The sequence below is a fragment of the Dromaius novaehollandiae genome, chromosome 3 (genome assembly GCF_036370855.1).
Source record: "Dromaius novaehollandiae isolate bDroNov1 chromosome 3, bDroNov1.hap1, whole genome shotgun sequence".
NCBI classification, from domain to species: Eukaryota; Metazoa; Chordata; class Aves; order Casuariiformes; family Dromaiidae; genus Dromaius; species Dromaius novaehollandiae.
This window is the reverse complement of record NC_088100.1, coordinates 30,239,747-30,267,030: the sequence shown is the minus strand read 5'-3', so window position 1 is coordinate 30,267,030 and position 27,284 is coordinate 30,239,747. Positions and strand designations below refer to the sequence as shown.

At 36.4% G+C, this 27,284-nt stretch overlaps 1 protein-coding gene across 1 annotated transcript in view; it reads left to right on the top strand.

Annotated features, from left to right (window-relative positions):
* The window catches only part of EYS (eyes shut homolog), a 909,330-nt gene that overhangs the window by 368,113 nt on the left and 513,933 nt on the right, over window positions 1-27,284 (top strand). The window contains exons 22-25 of the mRNA XM_064508633.1: window positions 7,627-7,886; window positions 19,415-19,511; window positions 21,583-21,690; window positions 22,358-22,503. Of these exons, the coding sequence (XP_064364703.1) occupies window positions 7,627-7,886; window positions 19,415-19,511; window positions 21,583-21,690; window positions 22,358-22,503 (611 nt within the window). The remainder of the gene's footprint in view (window positions 1-7,626; window positions 7,887-19,414; window positions 19,512-21,582; window positions 21,691-22,357; window positions 22,504-27,284) is intronic.

Below are 27,284 nucleotides of genomic sequence, written 5' to 3'. Positions count from 1 at the left end.
AGACAGCGTTTTTTTCCAGCAGTTAATTGTTCCTGCCCTCCAACCACAGCAGTAAGTGTAGAAATAGCAATTTTAGTCTTTGCCATTCTTTTCCTTTATGACTTTGCTTCAGTCATCTAAAAATTCTAGCCCATTGTTACAAAACATTCATAAAAGATGTTGTAAAGATTAATATATATGTTCCATGTTAAGAGTATGTAAAAAAAAAAAAAAAAAAAAGAAAAAAAAGAAACCCTGATACTACTTTTACAATGTGGAATGGAGTAAGCAACTAGTTTCATATAAACTACTAACAACCACTAGATGATTCCATTTTTCATGCTGCTGGAGCAGGTTCACTTATAGATTGCTATCACTTTTTCAGTGTCTTTCAGCCTGGTGCTAAAGCTGTGTGCTGTTAAAGCCTGTGCTGAGATTTAATCTCACATGTTTCCCATTCATGATCTGCAGCTCAGTCCCTGTCAAGCCGGAGTCTTTCATGAGGATTCTGGAGAAACTTTTCTGCCTTCTTTGCATGCAGTAGAAAAATGGTTATTTCCACACTTTTCATCAAAAAAGAGTGTTGCATGTCAGGCTATTGCTCCTTACTGATGTGAGAAGTGCAGATAAGTGACTACCGCTGCGCATTTTATATGGCTTTAAAAAGGTGGGAACAGTGATTTTCAAAGATAGTATGGGGAATGAAGGAACAACCAGTGCTGATTTTTATTCAGGATTTAAGAAGGTGGGGTCTGTGTAGTGAAAAAATACAGGAAAAGATGTTTCCTGTGCCTCCATGTACACTGCCACTGTAGTTTCTTGATTGAAAAAGACCTGAACTGCATGCAGTTGTTGTGCCCTTTCCCCACACCCATGCATACACACACACTAAAGTTTGGAGAGGGCAGGCAGGCTGTTATATTTTGAACTACTGCTCCAGTTATATTTGGTATAGATTGGATATCAATTTCCTTGGTACACACTGTGGTTCTGTTTGACTGCTACTAGCCAGTGTAACTCAGTGTTTCCAGTCTTTTCTGCAATATGCTCAAGTGTATTGTCTAATGGGAGTAGTCAAAACACGTCTCACATAATACTTGGGAGCAGAAGTACCCTTTCATGGGGGGAATATATATATAGAGAAAAATTCACTGTTAGTTCAGTGAATGTTTCAACAGTCTAATAGTCAAAATTATCTGTTGTTGAAAAGCCTCAATAATAACACAGTTAAAATTGTTGCACAAGAGAACTTGCCATTACCTACCTCTTTCTTTCTTCCAGTGTCCCTCTGGGTCCTGAGATCAGTGGTTTCCTCAGAAAGAACTGGGGCGGGGATGGGAGTGGAGTGCTGACATGTCATTCGCATCTGGAGATCTTCACCAGGAGGAGTGTGATGGTCGCGGTGGAGGTCTTGGGCCTCCTTAGATTATTTTTTTGTTTCCTTACGCCAGCCCCCTTCCCTCCCCAGGGCTGGGAGCTGCAATGTGACGGCTGCCCCCACCCCAGCCCCATGCCACAAAGGGTTGTTGTTGACCAGGCAGTGATTGCTGGGGGGAGGGGTTGCCACCCCTTTCCCAGAGGGGCTGGGCCCAGAGCTGGAGCAGGGCAGGCAGCAGGCGCTCAAACCAGTGCAGCCCAGCTCAGGCCAAGGCCAGGCCTGGGCCTCTGCATGGCCAGGTCAGCACTGAGCCTGGGGCTTCTGACCGGGAAGGACAAGAGTCCTATTTAATGGCTTACAAAGGGAGAGCTTTAGGAGGTGAGTGGATAGAGAAGGAATATGGAAATGATGGTAAAGAAATAGACTGGAATTCAGGGGGAAGTGGAAAGACAAGAGTGGGAATTTGAGGAGAACATCTGGGAGTGACATGAGAGTGGAGAACTAAAAGCAACAGAAGAACATCAGAGAAACTCATAACAGCTTTTACAGATGAAAGCTGATGGAGTATGTAAGATGCATCAGATCTCTAAGGAACAAAGAGTGAGTTAAACTTTTAGAGAATAAAAGAAGAAAGATGTTTGTGGAAGGAGAGGAGAGAGAAAATGGAGTAACTGAAGCCTCTATGGTGACTATAAATGTATGTCTTTGGAGTTTTGTGGTGTGTATTGGTGGTAAATGGTACTCTAAATTCAAAGCCGTACCTCTACTGCAAGTGAGCTCTCATTTTACTACTTCAGACAGTTGAATAGCCTCCAGCTTAGGAAGAAGTAATCACCGAGCACTGTAGGTTTGCAAGCTGTTAGTTGATTTGATTGAATGCGTAAGAGAATACAAACCCTTCCTGTTGAATGGATGGTTATTGTGTGTACAGTATATCTAATAGGCTGACCTAATCTTCACTGAATGTCCTGCCTTTTCTCATCAGGATCCTATCAAACAAAGAGGCAAGTGAATGATGGGCACAATGTGTCTCAGTGTTCAGTTCAGGAGTCCAGTTCTTTTGACTAGACCAATAAGAAAAAGTGGTGTTAGAGGCTTTTTTATGCTTCTTGCCTATAGTATAGCATTTTGTTCTATACAAATACCTATATCTGTGACAAAGACAAGTGCTTTGACTGATGTTTTCTGAAAATTTGACACAAAACGCAGAGGACTAAAAAGACCAGTATTTTCCTGTTTATCTGCTGCAAGACAACTGAAAGCAAAATAATTCCTTCTGAAATGTGTGTTAAGGTCAGATAAAATTAGTTTCATTACTGCTTTGGTCAAGATTTGTCATTTTTCTAATGCTTCTAGCTGAGCTGAGTTGGAATGAGCACACTGGTAGGCTTTTCCAATTGATAGAAAGTCACTGAGTAATTCTGAGATTCAAAGTAGATTGTAGGTCCTGGTGATGTGATGAAAAGATGGCTTTGACTCGGGGGGGATCTTGTCAACGTATATACCTAATAGGAGGGAGTAAAGAAGATGGAGTCAGACTCTTCTCAGTGGTATTCAGTGAAAGGATGAGAGACAAAGGGCACAAATTGAAATACAGGAAATTACTTTTGATCAGAATAAAAAACTTATTTACTGTGAGGATGTCAAACACTGGAACAGGTTGTCTGGAGAGGTTGTAGAGTCTCCATCCTTGGAGATATTCAAAGCCCAACTAGATATGGTCTTGAACAGCCTGCTCTAGCTGATGCTTTTTTGAGCAGGGGCGTTGGACTAGACGATCTCCAGAGATCCCTTCCTAACTCAACCATTCTGTAACTGCTAAGAATCTTCCATATGATTTGATTCCTTAAAGCTCATAAGGTAGCATATAAAGCAAGTGATAATAATATGTTCCACTGGAATGTGAGAAATAAAAAGGATGTTTAAACTGGTGAGAACCAAGTAATTTAATACTTAGCTGATCATATAGCATTACAGGCGCTTATACCTTAATAGTAGTTTTTTTGGATACCTATTCATGGCTGCAGGTTACAATTTTTAACTGGGACTTTGATGTTTAAGCAGATAGTAAAATATAAAAGCATAGATAAGATTGATATTGATTATTTTTCATTATCTTCTCCTGTATGGAAAGCTCTTAAATACATGGAAAGCTGTATGGAGAGCTAACAGAGATTATACTTATGAAAGCTGATCTGTACGGGTTGGAGGAGTTCTTGCACAGATAAGGCACAATCAATATTATATATTATTTAACCGAATAATTTAAAGCAAGTAGACATGCATGGCTTGATATCATAGTATCAAAAAAATAAGCATGCATACAGTATATGGAGTAATGCAAATTAATTAAAATCAGGAATTTTTAATCAGATTGCATCTTCTATTTTTCTCTTACTGCATGTGCCAGTGTATGATTCCTCCTTGTGAAGATGCTGTAAATTACTTTGCTGCTCAATAGGAGAAACTTTTGTTTTTTAAAATAAAATTTCATTTCAAAAACTCATTGAATTATTTTCAAGAAAAATAAACTTTCTGGCTATTTTTTGTCAAAATTTTCATTACAACTGGTTGTAAATTATAGAGCAGAAAGAGCATGGCAGTGGAATACTGCTATTTTTGGTGTTTCTAATGGGTAATTTTCTCCTTGCTTTTCTGCATAGAAGTTACAAACAAGTATTCAATTGAGGGATGAAAGCAGAAGATTCTATTTGCTTAATGGTAAATGAATTGTAAGTCAAATATTTTCATAATTAGCCTGGAAGTGTATGATATGCCTTATTTAGGGGTGGGCTGGGGTTTAATTTACAATTCTGTCACTCTTGCATAAATACCAAAATTTTTATAAGAAATTCCTTGTAATATTTTCAGCTTCTGAATTTACAAGTTAGTAACATGTCTGAAAAAGATGGTAATTCTATTTGTTTGTAAGAGAAAATGCATAAAACATTTTCCAGTTTAGAATGTTAACTGTTTCGTGAGCTTAGGCTATTCACTGCCTTGCTTCTTCTGTTTTATGAGAGTTTAACAGATGATAATTTTTTTTCAGATATCCAAATAAACTTACATTTATTCACACACAAGTACTTTAGCTTTTTTATATAGATATAAATATATGGCATATTCTGGCTTAAAAAACAGCCTTTAAATTTACAGAATTTCTAAAGAAATTCTGAATATATTCCTCCTGCATATAGCAGAGACATTTACTAAATACTGGCAGATAACTAAAAAAATTACCAGGTAATAGCAGTCATTCATACCTAGAGGGATTTTTATTAAAAGTGTTTGTGCATAGGATTGTTTTTATTTATAAATTCATTAACTTATATAGTTTGCATTGTAGATTGCTTTTATGAAACTTGCCATTATTTGAATAACAAATATTGGCAAATAAATTCAAAAAAGCTTATATAATTTCTAAACAACTCAAGAATTAACACAAAGTTGAATACAGAACATTTCCCATATTTGCATATTCTCTTTAAAACAAATTCTTTAAAATATGAAAACCTTAATGATATTTCACTAGTACTCTTAGACATTTTTTCTGAGTTTATAAATTCAATAAAAAGAGCAGAAAGAAGTTGAAAAATGACCATATTATCTTCGTATGGCCTCATTAAGGCATATGCTGCCTATATTTTTTTCTCTTTGCAGATCCTAGAAATCTTCCTGATTTTCTCACACAGTGAATGAAACTGTCTTGTTGAAAAAAACTGCTTGGGTTTTTGCCTTTTGATCAGAAAATGTATAAGAATATTAGCTATAGTAGCTTAGTTGATAATTTACAGTTAAAAACTTCTGCTCTGTATTCTATACTCTTAATATTCTAATAATGCCTTCTAACATTGCCAAAATGGCACAGTTCTTATTACTACAAAATGGAGTCTTCAGTGTTAAACTGGGCCTCAGAGTAGATATTTTTATGCATTTTTTCACATTTAATGAGGACACCAGCAAATTCCCAACAATCTAAATAAGAATAAAATAAAACTGCGTTATTAATTGACTACTTTGCACCTTTGCATCTGATTTGATAGCTGGCAGGTAGCCAGGGTAGAACTGGCTACTTGTGTACTCTAGATAATTGCCTTGTTTCAGTGATCTCCGTCTGACATCATGTTCCCTTGGACCATCCAGAATAGTTCCAGTAACTCAAAGGCTGTTATGAAACTCACTAGGGAGAAGAATGGAATGGAGCATGTTTTATTTTTTCCCCTTTGCACAGCAGTTACACCTGTAACAGTTGGACCAGTTAAGAATTGAACCCTACTCTCCTTCCACAAAGTGAAAGGTTCTCCATTTTGTGAGCTTTCCCAGCTATAAGTGGAACGTTGACAAGATATTACATATCAGCTTGTAATCGTTCATTGGTAGTAATTTATTCAAAATCTTGTAAATGATGTCTAGGAAAAAAAAAAAATTAACATCTAAAATGTCCAAGCTGTTAAATTGGGACAGTCGGTTCTAGTATACCTAGTGTCAGTGATTCAGAAATGCATCCTTTGTAGTAGAGACTCTACTGTTAATGGACTGACCCTTCAGGAGAAAGTTAAACTGGGACTAAATAAAGAGCAAACAGAGCCTGTTATTCAGTGTTAAATCAGGTAGTACTGCTTCCATATACCAAGTGGATACCAAGTGGCTACCATGAGTAGCAAAATCAAATAGGATTTTTGTACTTAAAGCAGATTAACAGAATGCATTTGCAAACTATTTGATCATGTTTCTGAAACGTATTTGGAGGACTCACTCTAACAAATAAATCACTTCTGAAATGCGATTTTACCACAGTAACCTAAGAATGCCTTTTCATAGTTACAGCTGGTTTTTTTCCATGAAAAACAGTAACCCAATTGTGACTCCTTACTGCTAAAATATATGTGATTTCTTGAATGATAGAATTCCTTAGTAATATCCATGTCATTTCAAGTGACATGGAAAATACACCCCACAACCAATCATACAAAACATTCAAAATTCCAAAGAAAACACTTACTCTGTTTGTTTTAGGGGGACCAAGATGTCCTTTTTTGTGACAAAGTATATCTGTGCCCTAGAGAATAGAACTATGTAGTTCTGAGTCTCCATTAAATGAAGTATTAAGAACAGTTTCTTTTAACAAGTTAGAAATATAAGGCTATATTTGAGTGGTTTACTCCCCTGGAATCAACATCAGTTTTCAAGTAGTCACTGACATTATCTTGATAATCTATTTGATTTAAGCCTGGTGGGGGGGTTTTCCAATAGATTTTGTGCATGTGTTTAGATGGCAAACATAACTAAGAAGTAACATACTCAAAAATGTATTAAAAAGTTACCTAAAGTAGCAAGGAAACTTTTTAAAAAAGAAGGTCTCACATACTATTTTACCTTGTGATAGAAGGCCATTGCATTCATATTTTCGGCACTTGGACAAAATTTCACTTAACCAATTGAAATGCTCAAATTGTATTCAAATATGCAGGCAATGAGTAATTCATGCCATTTGGTAGCAAGTAAGTAAAATGTGAAAAACACCCTTCTTTCATTGTAGTTAAGGGGAAAATTTTCCCTGGCAACTTTGAAATCATTAGTAAATTGTAATCTTTGAATATCTAGAGCCTTATCATCATATTCATGCTGTAAGTAAGAGTAGATATTTATCTATTTCATGAAAATAGATCCTTTACAGTCAGATGTATTGTAGTTATTGGTCCAAGTTTTTCTTTCCTATGTTGTCGGTATCAGCCCTTCACAAGAACATATACTAAAAAAGGAACAGCATCATGAAGATTCTCCAATCATTTATTGTGCCTTTGATCTTCTACCTTCTTTCTGTAGTGTATGCCAAATGCTAACTAACTGCTGCATTTCTTCCCAAACACTTGAAGTACCTACCTACAGGTTTCACACATATGAAAATGTCTTCAGTTCTCAGGCTTGAAGAACCTTGCATTCCACACATGACAATTTCTGTGGATGGTGTTCAGCAGCTTAAAAAAAGTTCACAGATGATTCCATCTGCATTGACTAAAGCCGGATACTTCTCCAAGTGCATACATCCTGTGTTTTAGAACAAATCATTTTCCTTTTGCACAAATAGATTCTGGGAGAAGAACCTCAATATAACTTCTCTTCATAGTGAAATCTGACTTAGCTGGTAGAAGAAACCTATGCATGGAATGGCATTATTGTTTTTTAATTCTTTTCATGGAAGTAATTGGACATGTTTGGGCTGAGTCTTTGATTCTCATTCTCCCACCATGTCTCCTCGTCTTTTTCAGATGCACATGTACAGCAGGCTGGACAGGGCCAGACTGCAGTGAAGACATAAATGAATGTGATTCTGAACCGTGCTTGAACGGAGCCATCTGTTATGAGTCTGTTATCCAGGGGCAATTTGTGTGCATTTGTCCTCCATTTTATACTGGTGACTTTTGCCATCAGCACTTCAATCCCTGTGACCTGTCTTACAATCCATGCATAAACAACTCAACCTGCTTAGCACAAGTTGATGGAAATCCACTGTGCATTTGTGAAACAGGTAAGAGCTGATATAGTTAATCTTTTCTATTGTCTGCTGTACTGCAAAATTGTTGCAGATATGTATTGAATTTACTGAAATTAACAAGATCATTTACCTTTCAAAGCACATAAAGCTTTCATGAATTACAGTGGGTCTGTCAGTTACAGTGAAAGACTGGTATGATAGCTATCAGTTTGTCTACTATTCTTACAGTAAAATAATTACTTAACATATATTACATGGATGTTTAGATTCCAGCATTCAGAATTGTTGCTTCCAAGTCAATTGTTATAAAACCATAGAGACATATGCACCTGGCCAGCAGACCTGACAGACTAAATTGACAAAACAGACAAGCAGAAAGAGACAGAATATATGCAAATTGTTAAAAGTACAAAAATTGGGCCAGGTTAGACATGGTTCTTCTTCCCACTGAGCTGTCAGAAAGGCGTGGCGCATCAGGGGAGTAATCTTCCCCTGTCTAATGCATAGAACAGATTGCTCTACGTCTTTATGCACAGCAGACAAAAGCACAGCAGGCACCTGCAGCTTTCCTGGGCCACGGCTTAAAAACTGCAGTCTCTCCCTTGATATACAAGAACTGCTAAGGTGGAACAGAGCAACAGTTTACCTGTGCAGAACATTTCTATACAATTCTGCATAGGAATTATTACAGAATACAATTACCAAACTTGAAATTTAGCCAGGATTTTGAAATCATCACCTTTTTATACATATAAATGGTAGGGGAGCTCTAAGGGCCAAGGATAGCAAATATATTAATTGCAGTTTATTAAACTACAACAGTATTACTCATCTTATTGTTTACTGAGTTGCTAAGATGCGGAGATAATAGGTAGAAGTCAGCACTATTAATAGCTTAGGTTTCTTATTGTTAAGGCAAAGGTTGCCATAAATTGCTGATTAAAAAAAAGGTCATAGGGGAGGTGTGTGTGTTCATTCGTTATACTTGCTCATTCAATGCAAGTAGAACACTGAATATCATGACAAAAATAGAAAACAGCTTTTAATACAATATATTGATTTTGAAGCCTTTTTAAGAAGTGATCTGTAAAGAGCTGTTGTAGTTCTGATCTTTTCTTAACTTCCCACAGAAAAGTCTTATATTTGACACATTTTTGTGCCCAGTTTCTTAAAGATACAAAAAACTTGCAGCCAAGATTCTCAAGGAGCTTTGAAGGAATCTTCAAGGATTCTTGAAACTTGCAGCCAGGAACCTTCAGGAATCTTCAGGGAACTAGCAGAGGAGTTATCTGAACCAGCATGTATTGTTAACAAATATCGGAAACTGAAGTTATCCTGTACTGAGAAGGGGTAAAAGGCATACTTCATGAAATGAGCCAAATATTCATGCTGAAAAAATGCAATTGTTAGGACTCTATCAACAAAGAAGGGGAGACAATAAGATATAGAAATTTAATTGAAAGCATTTCATGAGAATAGTTTTTCTCAATTGTCTTCCTTTGCTTTTTTTTCTACTTTTCTCTGCCATTCCTTCCCTTCCTCTCCCAATAAATTTGTCAGTGTTCCAAATCTGGTTACAAAAGGCCATCATACTGACATAGCTGGATTACTCCAAGGTACTTCACCTCCTACCAAATGGTGTATTGATTAAACAACTTGCATGATATGTAGTTAGCTGTCCAGTCATTAGATGGATTAAAAGCTAGTTTATCAATAGTCGAAAAACTTAGTTGCGCATGAAGAGATTGAAATGAGCAAGGTGGTTGGTGGTCTGTTTTCCCTGATATCAATTGTCCAAAGCTATTCAGTGTTTGTATCAGCTGACTAGACAGTTTCATAAATCTGGTGAGTACGCACATGAAGTAGGCATTAGTTCAGTTAATGGGGAAGCAGGCTATTGTTGAGAATTGTCTGATATAATACAGTCCAAGAATATGGATTTTGATACATTATGAAGCACTATCTAAGATATAAAGCCTCTATAGGTATGCATTAGGACAGTGCCTTAGAAAATGGTGACTTAGAAAAAGTGTCATTGCTGATAATAATATTCATAAGAGCATTCAACATAGTCTCTCTCTAAAGAAATAACACAGTTTTTGGATACATGAAGAAGTGGAATTTAAGATAGAAGTAAGGAAATTATTTAGCCTTTGTACAAAGACTTTGAAAGACCATCACTTAAAATCTATATCTAGTTCTAATAATGATCTTTAGGAAACAGTATTAGAGGTGGGCTGCAAAATTAGCAGAAGGACCAGAAATCAAACTTTGGTCTGTGATGCTTGTTCAGAAGAAAAAGAGATTATCCACTGACTAGAGGGAGCTGGGACTGGCATACCATAATGAGATAGAGAAGACAAAAGCGGACAGAAAAGTGTAGGAAGTAAATAGAAAAGTGTAGCAGTGTCTGAAAGTATAAATTAGGCACAGTCAGTCTTGATATAAGATATTAAAATAGCACATAATAATTGAAACAACTTTACAGAGAGATAGTGAAGTCATGATTAGTAGGAGTATACATGTATCTTTGTTTTTGTATATAGGTATAGGGAGTTAAAGTTGTCCATTTTGGCTTTAAAGGTTTTTAAAATTCTATAAATAATAAAAATGTAAAACTTGGTTTTGAAGTGACAGCCTTGGTGGTAGAGGTGTGCTCCCTGCAAGGGGATGGATTATGACATTTGTGTCACAGAACATGGTTCTCACAGTGTGAATTATGGAACACTACCAGTTGATGAATTTATGTTAAGTTATCCACAGAAACAGGTTAAACAGTTAAGAAATCATCAAGTCTGCTGTTGTTTGTGAGTATATTAATGGTTGCAAGAATGTCTGAGGGTAGACCATTATTCCAAAAGTTTAGAAATCATTGCAATAGAATAAGTTCCCCAGCAAGTGTACAGAAAACACCTCTTTATATAGAGTTTGCCAGTAATTTGTAAGCAAAGGTCTGGTCAGTGCTATTGGGAGGAGATGATTGTTTTGTACCATCATGCTTATACCAGGTATTGAATCTTTCTGTTAGTTCCTTCTGAAATACTTCATATTGAGCAGAAATGCAACAGAGGAGGGAAGGACAACTTCAGGCACAGGTGGCAAATAGCAGAATGTTTTATTACTTCATTTATCAACATGTTTTTTCCATTCTTAAAGAATTCCATTCTTGGAATGAAGCTTAATAATCGTAAAGAAAATGTAATACAACAGAGGACATGAATTTCATGTATGAAATATGAATTTAATATAAATAACATTAAAATATTTGTAACTGAGCCTGGACAACTGTATATAAATCCCTTAGAATGTCTGAGAGCCAAGAAGATTAAAGAGAATTCATGCAAAAGATCCAAAGAGCAACTCAACTGCATATGTAAAATTCCAGGGTCAATAAAACAGAAGATGAACATAAGACCATTCTGTTCTAGGTAATGTCAGACACCAGATTGGTAGGTGCGTAAAGGCATTCCAAAGGGAAGACAGGACAGTCCTGTAGAAACAACGCAGCTTTCTGAGAATAATTGTGTTACTTGGAAGAGCCAAATTATTGTAAAAAAGATATATTCAAATGAAAACAATAAAAGGGTGTGTCACAGATTTAAAGTTTGAAAGTAGCATTTGTAATTAAAAGGAATTAAAATATTAGAGATCAGATTGCTCTGCAATGCCATTATTGGAGTGTAAAAAAAGCAACAAAGAGTTGATAAGGGAGATGAATCTGCCACTGTGAAAGAAAATACAAATAGATGAATAACAGAACAAAACAGAAATACAAATGCAAAGCCCTGGAGTATGACAGAACACATATCCCTGTTCTAAATAAGCTAAGGAGAAGTTAGTTTAATTTCTGTGAAGTACAGAAATCCATAAGCAGAAATCAGTGCCAGGATTATGCAAATCAATATCAGTCTATGAAAAAAAGGTAATTTGCACTAATATATAAAATCTGACCACCTGCAAAGAGAGTTGGAGTTGTGCAAACAGCTCTGAAAGATACAAGGACACAAATCCTTGAGTTGCAATATGGACACTCGCTGTATGACATTCTCAATATCATGTAGACTGTCAGTTCAAAGTCTGATGATCTAGAATATGTAATGAAAATAAATACGAACATGCATCTTAAGGCAATAATCTTAAAACGTGTGGGGTGAAGTGGAAATGGGTGAGTTTCTGTGGGAAAAGATGGAAGCTACGGGAGAGGGGAGGTAGGAATGATATCCGTTCCCCATATAAAAATGACCACTCACTTGTAACGAGTATTCTTGATGTGGACCAACATCATGTTTTCTCTCAGGGATAAAAGAAGGAAAAGGTAGGACTGAATACATGAGAAACACCTTGGAATGACCAAATTAGGAAGGATAATGTGAAAACTTGTGTTTTGACTGAAGAAGGATAATGACACTCACAAAACAAAGTTTAAGTTCAGAGTGTGCCAGAAGTATAGTTATTTCTAATAATCCCACACAAACAGTACAAGCAAGATGAACACTTTTATCTTGGGAGATGTAAGTGATTATAAAGGACTGACTGCAAAAGACAGTCTCTGAAAAAGAGTCGTATCAAAGGATCATAGCTGTGTCGATACTTGCATGTAATAGGATTGCATGTATTTATATGCGTGTTACGGGATTTTAAGAGCAGTAATAAACATCACAGTTCAAGAAAAGGTTTCTGAACTTTTCCAAAATGTTTGAGTTTTGCTATGAAATATCTAATGCAAAGTACAAATGAAGTACCTAAACATAGAATTAAATTAAATCACAAAAGCTGTGAGTGCAAGATCAGTTTTCTGGCTAGGACTGCTGAACCACAACAGGCATGCTTGATACTGAAATGTGAGACAAAGGATAAGAGATATCAAGCGAATGTGTGAAATCTAGAGAAATATAAGTATAGGAATATTACAGAGAATCAGCAAGACAAAAGATAATTTGTCAACGTAAAGAGTGGGCCAGAAAAAAAAGCTAGTGTTTTGTTAGCAAAGATTTTGTTGACAGTGATTTATTCTTATGAAAGGATTGTAAATTCTGATATCTAGGAGCTAAAGCAAGGCACAGTTAGTAGAAACAGGATTTGTGTGTTCATACCAAAGCTTTATCTCTTTCAAAAAGAAGAAGAAGGGTTATTCAGTCAGCATGTGACTTAGTTCGGTAGCTTTTTAATGAGTTAAGAAATTCAGAAGGGAAATGAAATCAGTGAAAAAGGCATTATTAGAATAAAGCCGCCAGAAAGTGTGGATTAATTTGACCAGATGTAGATGTCCACAGTATTAAAGTTTATGCTGAGCTGGTCTCCCTGTACTCCATTTATAGTCGATGGAGAGAAAGAGGCAGTTTTCTAAGGTAATTCATTTTATCCAAAAATAGGCATATAAAATAAGTCAGATGGCTAATGCTGTAGAAATACCTATTTCACTCCACTGACTACAAAGGCAGCTTAGGACAATTTGTTCAGAAGGCGGATGGTCTGAATCCCATACCAAGCGCCTATTTCCTGGTTTATTATTTCTATAAAGATTTTTCTCTACATATTTCTGTGAAGCACACCATTTTACATAAGAGTAGAACAAAAGAATGGAGAGCAGCAAATTGTGTCAGATTATAGCACACAAGTAATGAGAAGCTTTGACACCTTATTTGTGTTCCTGGATTTTATTACTAATAATGTTTATTTTGCAGCTAGTGGAGGTCAGCAAGAAGACATAACTTCAGCAATTTTCAGTGGCTGTCACACACATTAAAAATCTGGGCCCAAATCAGTTTGATTAAATTACTTATTAGTGAATCCTAGACATTTTCTGTCTGCGATATCTCTGAAGATGTAAAACTAGAAGCTGAGAGTACCAGCATAATTGGTTTATGCAAAAGGAATTGCATGAGTTAGAAGGTTCTAGGAAAACTGTGTGTCATGTTCCAGGAAGAGGTGTCAATAAGAGATCTGAGGGGGATACCCTGTTGTGTCTAAGTAGAAACACTAACTAGACTCTGTACTGACATTAGCCATCCTACTTTTTCCTCTATCCTCTATGTACTCTTTCCAAAAGCAAAACTTTGTGGTTCCTTAACAGCAGATGTATAGCTACACTACTGTTCCTGCACTTTGCAGATTACACAGGTCCCACAGATACAGTTGAGACATGCATTAGCTGTTTCCAGTATTTCGGAGAAGCAGGAGGAGCAATATAATGTATCCCATCCTAGGTAACAGCATTTAATGCTTCATCATTGACACTGATGGCAAAACTACCACAGGATGCTGGAGTTTCTGTAACCTGTAGTAAGTATATCATTCTGCCTGCAGATAGATTGCAAACAAATCTGAACGTACTGCTGGACCTAGTAGCTCTAATGTAGTACTTTGTTTCTTGAGAATGAAAAGCTAGTACTTGGGGATTAGAAAAGCTGCTTTTGTGATGTTCTGCATAGAACACAGGTATTTTTAGAGCTTATATTAAAGTCACTTTCATGCTACCTCAACTGTTAAAAAATATATAGAAAAAAAAAAATTTTCTAACACAAAGAATCACAGTCATTTCCAGTTGTTTTTCATCTTCATTAGTTTCAGGAGGTCTTGAAATTGCTCTTTGTTACTATGCAAACTGGCAGTGTTTTTGAGGTACATTTCATGTCCACAAAAAGAACTATACATTTTTGCCCTAATATTAGAAATAAACATATGTTTTAAATGAAATGCTGTCTCACTATGATTTTTACAAAATGTGGATAACATTATTTTGTGAGAAAGATCTGATTTGAAAGTACTGTAATACCTATGAGATTCTATTCGTATCTTACTTCAGCTTCTCTAATGTAGTAAAAAATAGTGTAAAATGTTTGACAAATAAATCCATTTATTTGTTGGATTTTACAGTAGTCTAATCTTTATATTGGCCACCTGAAAAAAAAAAAAAAAAAAAAAAGAGCAAAGAAGCCCCTTCAGCTTATCCTTCCATATTAGGATAAGTACTTGAACACAAAATTGGAAATTTTGAACAGGTTTCTAGTGTAATTCTGTATTCACAAGTGGCAATGTGTGCCATTTGCTCTTTACTATTGACTAGATGCATCTTTTCATTTAGAAGCTCAGAATGTGTTTAGCTGAGTTCAGAAAACATTCAGATTTTCCACACAGAAAGCACTAAGGTCAAAAATTCCATTTTTAATATCTTACTCATGTTTGAAATGAGGAAAAGATACCTTGTAAAGTATTTGGGTAGAGAACTACATTAAATCATTTACATGTGCTGTTGATTTATAATTTGCATCCCAAGTTTGACTGATTTGCATTAGCAAAAGCAGCAAGTAGTTGCATTTAAATGCATCTATTGTTTTCATACATGTAGTACTAAATATTGTTACGGTAACATACATTACATCAAGATGCATATTTTCAGTCTTTCAAGTAATGTACCACTTTATAAATTAGTTTGCTTAAAATAAAAATGATTCTGTTTTGTAGTTCAAATGAATGAATTATATTTGCAATATAAACTACAAATTGAGTATTAAAATAAACTATGTTTTGTTGGCCATACTAAGTGAATGCTAATTTAGGTAATGCAAATTCCTTTTCAATTGGTAACATTATTATTAATAGTATAGTTAACATTTCGAACATCTGAAGTCAGTTTAAACAGAAAACAGCTGCTTTTTTCTCTTGTGTTATCTTTTATTCTTTCTTCTTACAATACGTGAAATAATCTGGAAACATGTCTACCCTACTGTGTAAAAATTGCATCCATACATTAATTGCAGTTTAAGTATCCCAGAAGATCACAAGTGTGTGTGGCAGCAGTTGTAGTTTATAAATAAAAATACTAATGTATTACTTTACCCTTTAAAATATGCTTGAGTATAATGTAAAATGCAAGAACCCCATGAGGCAATGTATGTTAAACCCATGACATATACTGAAGAAGCTTCAATATGGAGTTTGTCTTCAGTATTTTTCATATCCTTTTAAGTAGAAATGAATATTTCTGCTCAAAGTTTAGTTGAAAGCAAAACTTTTAGCTGAAATCTTCTGTGAAAGTTGGCAGCATGGTTAAAAATTGCTACATTATTTCAGAAGTTTTTGCTTTGCTTTTAGTAGTAAATCAGGGTATATATTACCTAAATAGTTCAATGTTATTTTAAAAATATTTTTATCAATATATATCTTTTAAAAAATGAGATTTACTTTTAGTTTTTTAAAATGACTGAGTTAATTCATTTCAGTTAAAAAGAGTCAATATTTATTCAATAGTGGATGGAAAACAGTTATGATTTCATAACATAGCAGGATATCTGGTGATATTTTGTAATGAAACCTGCATTATTTCTGTTTGTAGGAAAAATAAATAGCATGACTGCTGTATGTATGCTTCACTTGTGTGATTTCAAGGTAGCTATATTTTGCTATGGGCTGGAAAACTGTGTGCTGCTGCAATCAAAAATGTGTCTAAATAGTGCTTTATATACTCACCTCAGTATTATTTACCAGAGAATTCTATAAAACATCCATAACGAACAGCAGGGGGAAACAGAATAATGAATGCCCTCCATTTTCCTTTTTATGTATTTTAATCTGACAACTGTGGTATTTTTTGAAAAAAGATGCTTGCTCAAATAATATATAGGATCACAAAAGACTAAGAAAGTATTCCATGTAAGTTCTATTAGTGTTCCGTTTTTTAAGGTTTACTTTGTTAGCTTCACACCCTTTTCTTCCAATTACCTTATAAAACTAGAAAAACTGCCTGTGTATCTGAGAGTTACTTAAAATTTTATACACATTTCCTTTTTCTTTCAGCGTACTACTTTTGAGTGGAGTCCTGATTGCCCTGCCTATTGACATAGGCTGCTACTCTGCAGCAAAATTTAGTTTCAGAAATGTCAAACATTACAAATAAACAAAAAGTCACAAAAGAACGTTGGCTAGCGATGCTGCTGTGGTCCTGGTCTCACATTCTGCATGCTCTCGGATTCATTAATCAAACCAGAGATACAGAAACATGTTCCCACCTTTTCTGTTCTTGCTGAGTGGCACTGAGGTGGCATGTATCAAAAGAACAACTTTTGAAAGCAGCTTATTGTCAGCGACTGCTGTCTGCTTGATATAACAAGTTCTAATACTGAGCTATAATTGTGAACTAGCATGCCAAAAACCAATATGTAGTCCTTTTAGCTTTATTTTTTCCTTAAGCAAACTGCAAGCAAATAATAGATGAAAGCTCAAGTTACAATATTAAGGTGCAAATTACTCACACTGCACACACCAAAATTATTTCAGTCCTTGGCTCTGGTTCTGGCCCATTTGCAGATAATAAGCTAAAGCATTCTGAATTTAACAGCATTGCCTATGCTGAGGAAGCTACATTAGAGCAGTCCACTGTGATGGAGATTTTTTTATCCTCTATTATGGCAGTTCTTCTCAGGAGGTTTTGTGAAACATTATACCAATAGAAAATAAGTGATTTCAGTTCACACTCAGATTTTTCTAGAAAATTTTGTATCAGTCATACAAAGAGAGAATTAACATTAAAAGAGTAGATGACCATAATTAAAGAGCTGGGTTGAGATACTTTCCCAGCTTCGTTTTCTGACTTTGTTGTAGACACTCCTGTGAAACCTGTTGTTACTGTGGTCATAATGGCAGTAACGTGATAGGAATGGTTTATGTCTATGTTGGTGTAAAAATATGGTAGAAAAGCAAATAATACAGACAAAATACAAGTAATTCCGTACAAAAGATAACATTTATTGGCAAGCTATAAACCTCCCTGGCCCTTTATGTTTCCTGTACTTTTCAGTAGAGGCGGGTTCTGTCTTTAATACAGGGACGCTTTCTGAAGCAGCTGTTGTTAGTGATCCCTTTTGTTCAAACCTAGTTTTGAATTTCCAGGTTTTTTTGTACTGTAGGATCTCTGCTTTCTATATGTTGGTTAGTCGAATAGCTGAAGGATTCATGAAATGTGTCAAGGACTGGTCCAGCATTGACAGGGAAGCGGTAGAATAAGACCTAGTCTTGGCAACATGTAGCATTTCCTGAGCACAGAACGATTCAGAAGAGACCTATCCAGTCTAGAGATACTACTGGTCATGCAGTAGCCCTGTCCTCAACCATGTGTCTTCTGCTGAATCACACCGAATCAAGAAAATCTGAAAAGATTAAAGGGAAGACCAAATTATATATTACAGCCTGGTAAATGAACTGCAGGAACAACAAAAGTTCCGTTTTCTCAATTTTCAGAAAATTTTCTTCATTTCTGACAAAGTGTATCGGAGATGTCTCATGGAAATCTAATAAAATAATTTCCAGATTCAGTGGAAATACTCATTTTAACTTCATTATACTTTGGATTAGACCCTAAAGGATAAATATTTGATTTTGGCTAAATGAGTTACTTCAGTGTCAGTCATTAGCCAAACTTCCTTGACATTCACTGTATTTCATTTTAGCACAACTATTTATTTAGGATAATAGCTATTTTATGTGAATGTTTTTATGGTGTGGTATGCTTTCTAAGAGCAAAATTAGTATTTGTAGCATATCACTCAGAAAAATCTCTTCTTTCGCTTTATTTTAACATATATTTGGGGTATTTACACAGGTGATGTACTATTCAAGCAATGTACTGTGCAGATAAGATCATAATCACTTTTTTCCTTCATTTAAATACTAAAATCAGTTAAGTTTTGTTTGTCTTCTACTGACTGCTTTGAATAAATGTGGTCTCTAACTACCATTATGCTCTAGAATATATTAATTATTGAATTAGCTTTTAGTTTTTGCAATTGTTCCATACTCCCAAAGAAAGCCTTTTCAGTTCACTAAAATGGGTTGTTTTTCCTCAGTAGATTCATTCAGGTGCTCATTTGTTTCATCCATATCTACTGTCTTTGGTGCTTTAGCATATGATAGACTTCTTACAATCTCGGGAAAGGAACACCACTTGTTAAAGCTAAGGAATAAAGATGCTTGGAGAAAGTTTCATTAGGATGGCAGCCACTGGGGTCTTTGCTGCCACTGGTCTGAGTGTCAGCAAGCATCGAGGGCTGGCTGCTCCATGAGGGAAGGGGAGCCAGGAGTCTGGACAAGGCCACCAGGGCAGGGACCTCGCCGCCAGGGGCCCCATCCCGTGAGACCTGAGCGAGGCAAGCAGCGCAGGGCCAGTGATAGTAGCCAGGGTCAGCCAAGCATGCCAGATCACCAGGCAAGTGTACAGGGATGGGGCAGGTCTGACATCAAGCCGAAGAGCTAGTTTACAGGCAAGGTCAGAGTCCAGATCAAGAGGGTACATGGCCAGGCATGGGCATGGCTGCAGCACAGTTCAATTTGGCCCCAAGGGCAAAGAGCCCCCACTTAGATGCAGCTCTCAAGAGAGAGCCACTGAGGTTTCTTTCAGCCCTTGAAAGGCTTTGAGACTAGCTGAGGTTTTTCAAAACCAGAAATATACATTGTCTAAGCTGGACTTGAACTCAGATAGCTAAACCAACAAGAGGATCCGTAACCCTTGGTATTCACATGATGTAGTAGAATTCACTCATTCATGCTCAATGTAATCTCTGTTTCAGGATTTGAAGGTACTTACTGTGAAGTTAACACTGATGAGTGTGCCTCCCATCCCTGCCAGCATCAGGGTCTCTGTGTGGATGGGGTTAACCATTACAGGTGAGGAAACGTCTTTGAACAACAGATACCTAGTATAATACAGGTGTATTTATCATTCAGCTAGTTTTTTGCACCTTTGTCTGTATTGCCTTTGCAGTTATTCAGTACTCTAATATGTCTTTTTCTTTGTGATGGGTTTGACTCTTACCCTGTTATGTTGTCGCGGCCCGAAAGGAGTCGTTTAGGACGACCTCCCTCCCCTTCGGACCAATGACCAAGTTTGTGATGCTCTTGGACTGAATTAAGGTGAAACGACACCAGCCAACCAGTTTTATGATTTATTAATACAAAAGACAGGGCATGTGGCTAAATATGATAACTCAATGGTGATTACTTTAACTAAGTAAACAAGTCCTGTGCCGTACGATTTGAACAGATCTTATAAACATTTATCAAAAGGGGGGGGGGGAGAGAGGGAGAGAGAGAGAGAGAGAGAGAGAGAGAGAGAGAGAGAGAGAGAGAGAGAGAGATCACCACCCGTGGATCCAGTGGCATCCTGTTGGTCCTCTTCACCCTGGGTGTCTTGGAAAAGTTTGGATCCAAATCAAGGCAAATTAAATAAATAAATTATAATGACACGTGTGCAGTAATTACAACTCAAGCCGGGTGCCTCCGAAGAGGGACCCCGAACAAAGAAATCCCTGGACAATTATAACTTTCCAACCTAAGCTCTCCACCCCTCACGCAGTAATTCAGACCAATAGTAATATTCAGGTCTGGGGTCTCCTGCTCCCTGTTGGGTCTCATCACTGTCCCCAGGCAGGCTGTTTATCTTTACTGTTGCAGTTTCTGCTGACAGATGTGTCTTCATTCCTTGGGTCCCACCATTGTCTCTCAAGGTCCTGGCAAGGAGGTGGTAATTCCAGCAATTAACACTGCCCCAGCAGTGAAAGTAGGTGTTATCTGCCAAGATCCTGACGAGGGGGAGATAGTCCAGTGCCCCCTAATTACACTGTTTCAGCAGTGAGAGGACGCTTTGTTTCCCAGGGTCCTGGCGCCCAAGCAGGCCTTATTTCAAAGCCTTGACATCCTCCCTGTCGGAGTGTGAAGCATAGGAATGCAGACTGCTTGTAACTCCCTTATCTTTCCAGCCTGCACCAGTGCTGGGGCCCTTTCTCACTGAACTAGGAGTGCGGCCTAAGGCTTCAGCAAATTTAGCTACTCATGCTAAGCAAGTTTTATAGAAGTTGTGCTAAGCGACAATAATTTACAGTCCAGGTCCCAAAGTCTCTGCCCGATCGTGGTGTGGTTCAGCGCAGGCTTGGTGTGTCCCGGGTGGTCGCAGGGAGACCATTTCGGGGGTCACAGCAGCTCAGTCCTGTTCCCACGGGGGACGGATGGCTTGTTTGGGGTTATGGTTTGCTTGCACCTTATGTATCAAGAAATGTTTAAGGCAAAAGTTCACTCATCTGTCCGCCACATACGTTATATTCAAAATCTTGCTATGGAGAAAAGAAAAACACCATATAGGTGAACCTGAGAATGTGTTGTCAGGATAATTAAAATCTTCACAGTCTAATCAAAATATAATAGACAGTTATTAGTCCAGTTACAGTAATACTAATAGTCAAAATGAATACAAAACAGTGAAAATTGTTACACAAGAGAACTTAAAATTATCTACCCTTTCTGTTTGGTGTCCCGCTGGGTCCTGAGATCAATCATTTTAGTCTTCCTCAGAAAGAATTGGGGTGGGGATGGCTGTGGAGTCCTGACATGTCATCGGCATCTAGAGGCCTTCACCAGGAAGAGCGCGATGTTCATGGTGGGGGTCTTGGGCCTCCTTGGATTATTTTTATGTTTTCTTATGCCAGCCTGCTTCCCTCCCCTGAAGCTGCCAGCAGCAGTGTGACAGTTGCTCCTGCCCTGCCCTGCGCACACAGAGGGCTATTGTTTGCCAGGCAGTGACTGTGGGCAGGAAGAGCTATAATACAGCATTTTCTAATGATCAGGAGAAATCAAACATAATTTTTGAAATTTCTGCTAATTATCACCCCTTAAAATCCACCACATAGTTTTCAGTATTTTTTTATGTTAAACTGAAAAGTAAAATTATGACATTTTTTGCTAGATGCTCCTGCCAGCATGGCTTTACTGGAACACTCTGTGAAGTGGAGATTAATGAATGTTTATCAAGACCATGCAAAAATAATGGAACTTGCCTAGATCTGATAAATAGGTGAGTTACTACAAATAAATGAAAAAAAAAATTCAGATTTCTTCATTTATAAAGCCTACTCACTGTCTTCAGGTTTGGATGGGATTTACAGCATATGACAAGGATTCTGTGTTAAGATAAGATAGGCAAATCCTACTGACTCAGGTATTTGCTTCTTATGTGACCCAAGAGGAAAATAAAAGAGAACTGGCTTAGGCATACTTGTTCTTTTCCTCTATTTTTTTTAATAGGGAATAAGAGTGAAGTAGAGTTACGAATACTGATCTTAAGTTAAATTGTTATCTCTCTCTTTTTGGCTTCAAACAATGACCTTTTCTAATGTAAATGTTGTGTAAATTGTAAACAAGGGAAAATACTACATTTTGTATTAGTATCCACGACATTCTGCAGTTACTCAGACTTGTGTCAGAAGAACGTTAGCCCTTATGTCATTCTCCATCGCTTCAGCTAAAATTATTGTGTACAATTCTCCTATTAATTTAAAAAACAGTAAATCACTCTGCTTACTTCAGAGACATGGCAAGGATGAAACTTGGTTAATTATTTTAACATGGCTGCTGATTAGGGGACCACATCTTGACATTGGAGCATATGGATAGCTTCACAATCTTGAAATCAAACACACTGTTTGTTTCTGTTGACTTATCTTATTTTCCCTTTTTTGAAGATTCCTCTGTAATTGTGCACCTGGATACTATGGATCTCTCTGTGAGATGGATGTAAATGAGTGTGAGACTTTGCCTTGCTTGCATGGAGGAAGCTGCATCAACAGGCTTGGAGGCTATCAGTGTTTCTGTCCCCCTGGATTCACAGGTATAGTCTATTCTCTGCCACAGTGAAGACGGCTATTTCACAAGTATTACGTGTTTTTAATTTCATTACAGTGGCCTCAACTAAATCAAGGAAGAGTACAGGGGTGCCTCTGCTTTTTGGAGGAGAAATCAATTCAGATAGAATTTGATCCAGTTCTTGCTAAGTACTTCAAGACTTTGTTTACAGTCTTGCTTGATTTATGGGTTCTTTAGTCACCCAGATATTCAGCTGAAACACATGAAAAGGGAGGTTATATAGTACAGGTAAAATTAATGTTTTCTGAATTAATCCAAGATAAAAGGTATTACTGTAAACAAAGAGTAAATTTTACAAACACAATAAGATGCTACCTTCTCTTTTGGATTTGCACTTAACCATGATGAGACCTTGGCTTCACTGACCTGTGAGATTGTAACTGTTGCCTTTGGTATTAATCTTTACATTTTTACAGAACAAGGGACAAAATATTTAATGGGTAGAGATGTACTGAAATTTCATGAAAATCTTTTCTAAGTGTACTTGACTGGTCTGCGTGTAGCAGAACGAACAAGACATACTTAAGATTTTGATACATTTAACTTAAGTAAGCCGACTATACATGGGGTCATATGACAGTGTTTTCAGAAATATATTAATAGTTGTCTGCCTCAAGTTACATCATTTCTGCATACTTCTTGCATAAAATGATTTTTTCTACTCATCCTAGCCTTTGATGAATATCAAATAAGTTCGTAAGATTGGAAGGGACTCTGCTGGCATCCACTGAACTGAGAGAAATGTAATTTCTCCCCAGAACAAAGAAGTAAAGCTTAGAGAATATCTGTATAGCTGTATATCCTTCTTCCATTTACTGTAAACCATAATCGATGTATAGCTTGTGCAGTGTTCCTTAAAATTTTCCTTTTTACATTTCACCAAAATTTAGAAAAAATATGCATAATTCTGTTGCCTAAAACTTAAAAAAAATTTTTTTCCAGAGTATTCTCTTTAGAAAAGGCTGTGGTCTGAACAGTATTTCTTGGGTATCGTAGAAACTTAGATGCATAAGATAGTGGTGCTGCAGATTTATACTTTAACAAATAGATTTTAAAAACATTGACTTCACCTTTATATATATATTTCTATAAGAATTCCCAGTTATAGTCATAAAAGACAAGTTGCCTATACTTGAAAGGCTTATGAGACTCCAGGTGTTAATTTGAAAAGGAACAAGCAACCTGCAGGTGTGCATTTCTTTTGTGATTCTTCGTTATTGACTAAGTAGTTTGACTTTAGTTCTTTTTCCTAACCCGCTTTACAAACAAGGATAGTTTTTTCTCAGCTATAGTATTTTATTGTTACATGTAGCTATTTACTGTTACAAATTATTTACTCATTAGTACTTTTACAAGGATAGTAGTTTTCTATGTAGAGTTAGCTACTTACTAACAAGGGTGGGGTGATACCTAGGTGACTATCAAACACTGAAGCATACTCTCAAAAACTAGTTAAAGACCGTACACTGCTTGATTATAACCAGTGTTTTTCCCCTCAGTGTGTAACTGTTTCGACATCCGCTGTGCAATGTAGCAGTCAGACCAACTCTGAAGGAGTAAGTCATCCACCACAAAGTGTTTGGTGTATCAATAGCTTTTAGAAATCTGATATGAACTAAGGGGTTAAAAATGAAGTTGCACAGCTGTATCTGCAGCATCTTCCATTTCTTGTTGAGAGCAAGCATAAACTGGATGAAGTCTGAGGTGTTAGCTGACCCAGAAGTGAGTGAAAGAAGTTTGATTTCAAAGTAAGGTCTTATCAGAGCAAAACTTTGCTCTTCTGAAATATGGAGCAAACTTTAGTAAAATTAGCTTCCGTGAGTCATTTGATTGTGAGTATTCCACATCAATATGCCATGCTGTAGGAAGAGTACATGGTAGTGGCTCAAGGCTCTGAGAACTTTTTTTTGCTAATTTTGCCATCTACATTGTTTCCTAATTTTACAACTGAGTAATACCTGAAGAATTGTGTAGTATTGGCAATCAGATTTCTGCCTAAAACTAGTACCTAAAATCAAAAATACATTAATTGCTTCCCAAGCCATTGTTTATATATAATGCAAGCCTATCACTTATAATTGAAGATAATACTGACTCATTGCTAAAATTCTAATTTTTATAATGAAGTTGTTTTTTGTGATTTTATTAGCCAAACCACCTAATTCCTTAGGAATTAGATAATATCCCATTTACAGAAAAAATACATTATATATAGGTCATTAATATTGGGAAGGATAGTGGTAGAGCATCTCACTGTAGACCCAGAAGGTATAGATTCAAGATAATCATATCATTTAATGTCGTCCAGAAATGTATCAAGTACTATGTTATTTACTAGACTTTATTAGAGGAACAGATTACAGATGCTGAAATGCAGTCTTCAGACATTTGCGTTTCCCCCCATAGAGAGTATATACCTTTTAAAATATTTCTATTTTTTACAGTATTTAAAAGGCAAAATGATTTCTGTACTAAATTCTGTCAGATTGTTACTGGTTCTGTCTTACAGCATGTTATCACTTACTATTCAGCGGGGAAGAGAAGGAGTCTGAAAACATCAATGTTGTCTGTGACTTAAGTCTAAAAGCCAGAATTGGTGACCGATCTCTAAAAGAAGTGCTCCATATTGTGTGTCACTGTAACACTGAAAATCCTGGTTTGGGGCAAAAAGGAAATACACCTCGTATATATAAAGCCACTGAAATCTTAGCAGTCTAATTAAGAATCATTGTTATTCTAGGTGTAATTATTACAGAAAGAGAAAGAATGCATCTATGCAGAAGAAATTTCAATAATACAATCAAAGGTCTTACACACTTCTTGCTTTCTATCCTTTTTCCTGATGTAATGCTCACCCTTCCCCTGCTCCTCTGGGTCCTAAGGTCAGTGGTTTCATTCTACAGGTGGTGGTAGCGTGTAGTTGTCAGTATCTGGAGTCTTTTGGCCCAGAAGAAGATACTGTTTGTGTTAATGGTTTCTTTTTCCTCTCTCTAGGTCCCACTTGAGGTCATTTTTATATGTTTGCTAACAAGCTTTTACACCTCTCTCTTTCCTTATTGGTCTGCAGCTGCACATTTACTTCTGAATTTACTGTATATGATGCCTTTTATGCATGTTAGATACTATTTCTTTGTTCTCTTTGTTAGCCCTAAAACCAGTTTTGTCCAGCTCCAAGTCTGCATTTCTTTAACTGACCATGAGTGAGTTATTTATAGCCGTGGGGTCTCCAGTGCCAGCCCATGCCCCGTTTCTTTCCATCATCTGTCCGTACTCCTCTGTGCTGCATCCTGTGACTCCACTTCTCCAGCACAAATAGTCTCTGATGTTGTAGCAGGCCTGTGCTCTGCACTGCATCATTATTGTAGAGTTGTAAATATTTCTTTCTACAAAGAATAACTGCTTGTTACTGTTACCTATGTAAAAGAGTGGTTGTACCATATAAGGATAAGCAAAAGTGAAACAAATTAGCCATAAACACCTGGTTAGAGAAATTGTTGTCACTAGTAAACCACGTAAAACAAAGCAGCATGCGGATCAAGAAAACTTGAGACAAAGCCAGCCTGATGAGCCTAAGTGCTGATGCCTTGCAAGCTCAGTACAAAGCTTATGGCCTGTTACTGGTAATAGCAATACCATATTACAGGGCTACACAGTCACATCATACAGCCAATTGCTTTGTGCTATTCCTGAGAATTCATTTAAGCCAAGAAATATCAATTACATGAAAGCTAAACAAGAATACTTGTGTTATTGCCTAGATGCTTTGATACTTAAAAATAATATTGGGCAAAATTGAAATTAAATCTAATTTCTAAATAGTAATGAATCATTCTTCCTTCGTCAGAATGTATGCATGCAGATAAATAAAATTGTATAAATTCTATTAATACAGCTACCATAGATTTCATGCAGAAAATCATATTTATATTCCAGTATGTCAGTCATATTATTCCTTTGATAAACTAACTGATGAATTTATGTTATTCAAGTTGAGTTTCTAATGTTAGCTGATGCTTTCATTGAGTTTTACTTTAGATTACTTGAGACACTTTATGGAAAGCATTTCATCGACTTAATACAAAATATTCCCATTCATTACAATGAAACTGATACTCCAGAAAAACATTTCTGGTGACTCTGTGAACAGAGAGCACGTGTCAAGTGTATGTTTCCCTAACAAACATACAAAATTGTAAAGCAATTTACTGACAGTTGAATTTTGAAAACTTTCATTTTTAACAATTACAACACAAATATTTCACATAATATTTCCTAATTCTTCCTACCTGATTTTGCAATTTTTATTGGTTTTATGTCACCTACACTATAGAAAAGGTAGCTGTACAGTTTCTGAGAGTACCAGGCTTTGGAATTTTAGATAATGAAAAAAAGCACTTTGAACCTACAAAAATACTAGCATTTTTGTGGTTCTGAATTTATAACAGTGTAACCAAGGTGGTCGAACTCTTTAAAAGATAGGTGTATTTCTACTCTCACCTTCAGTAATTTTGTAAATTCAGGAATAGCTTTTGGTAGACAGGATAAGGTGCCTTTAAAAAGTGTGGGTTGATTTAAATGATAATTTGAATTTCAAAAATGTTTTAAATTAATTTTATAGAAAAAGGAATGTTCATTGGTTATAATTATTAAAATATTATACATGTAACAGTTTGAATGGAAACTGGAAACAAATTGCAATATCTTAAGTTGGTTAGGCAATTATTTGCATTTCAAATATTTATTCAT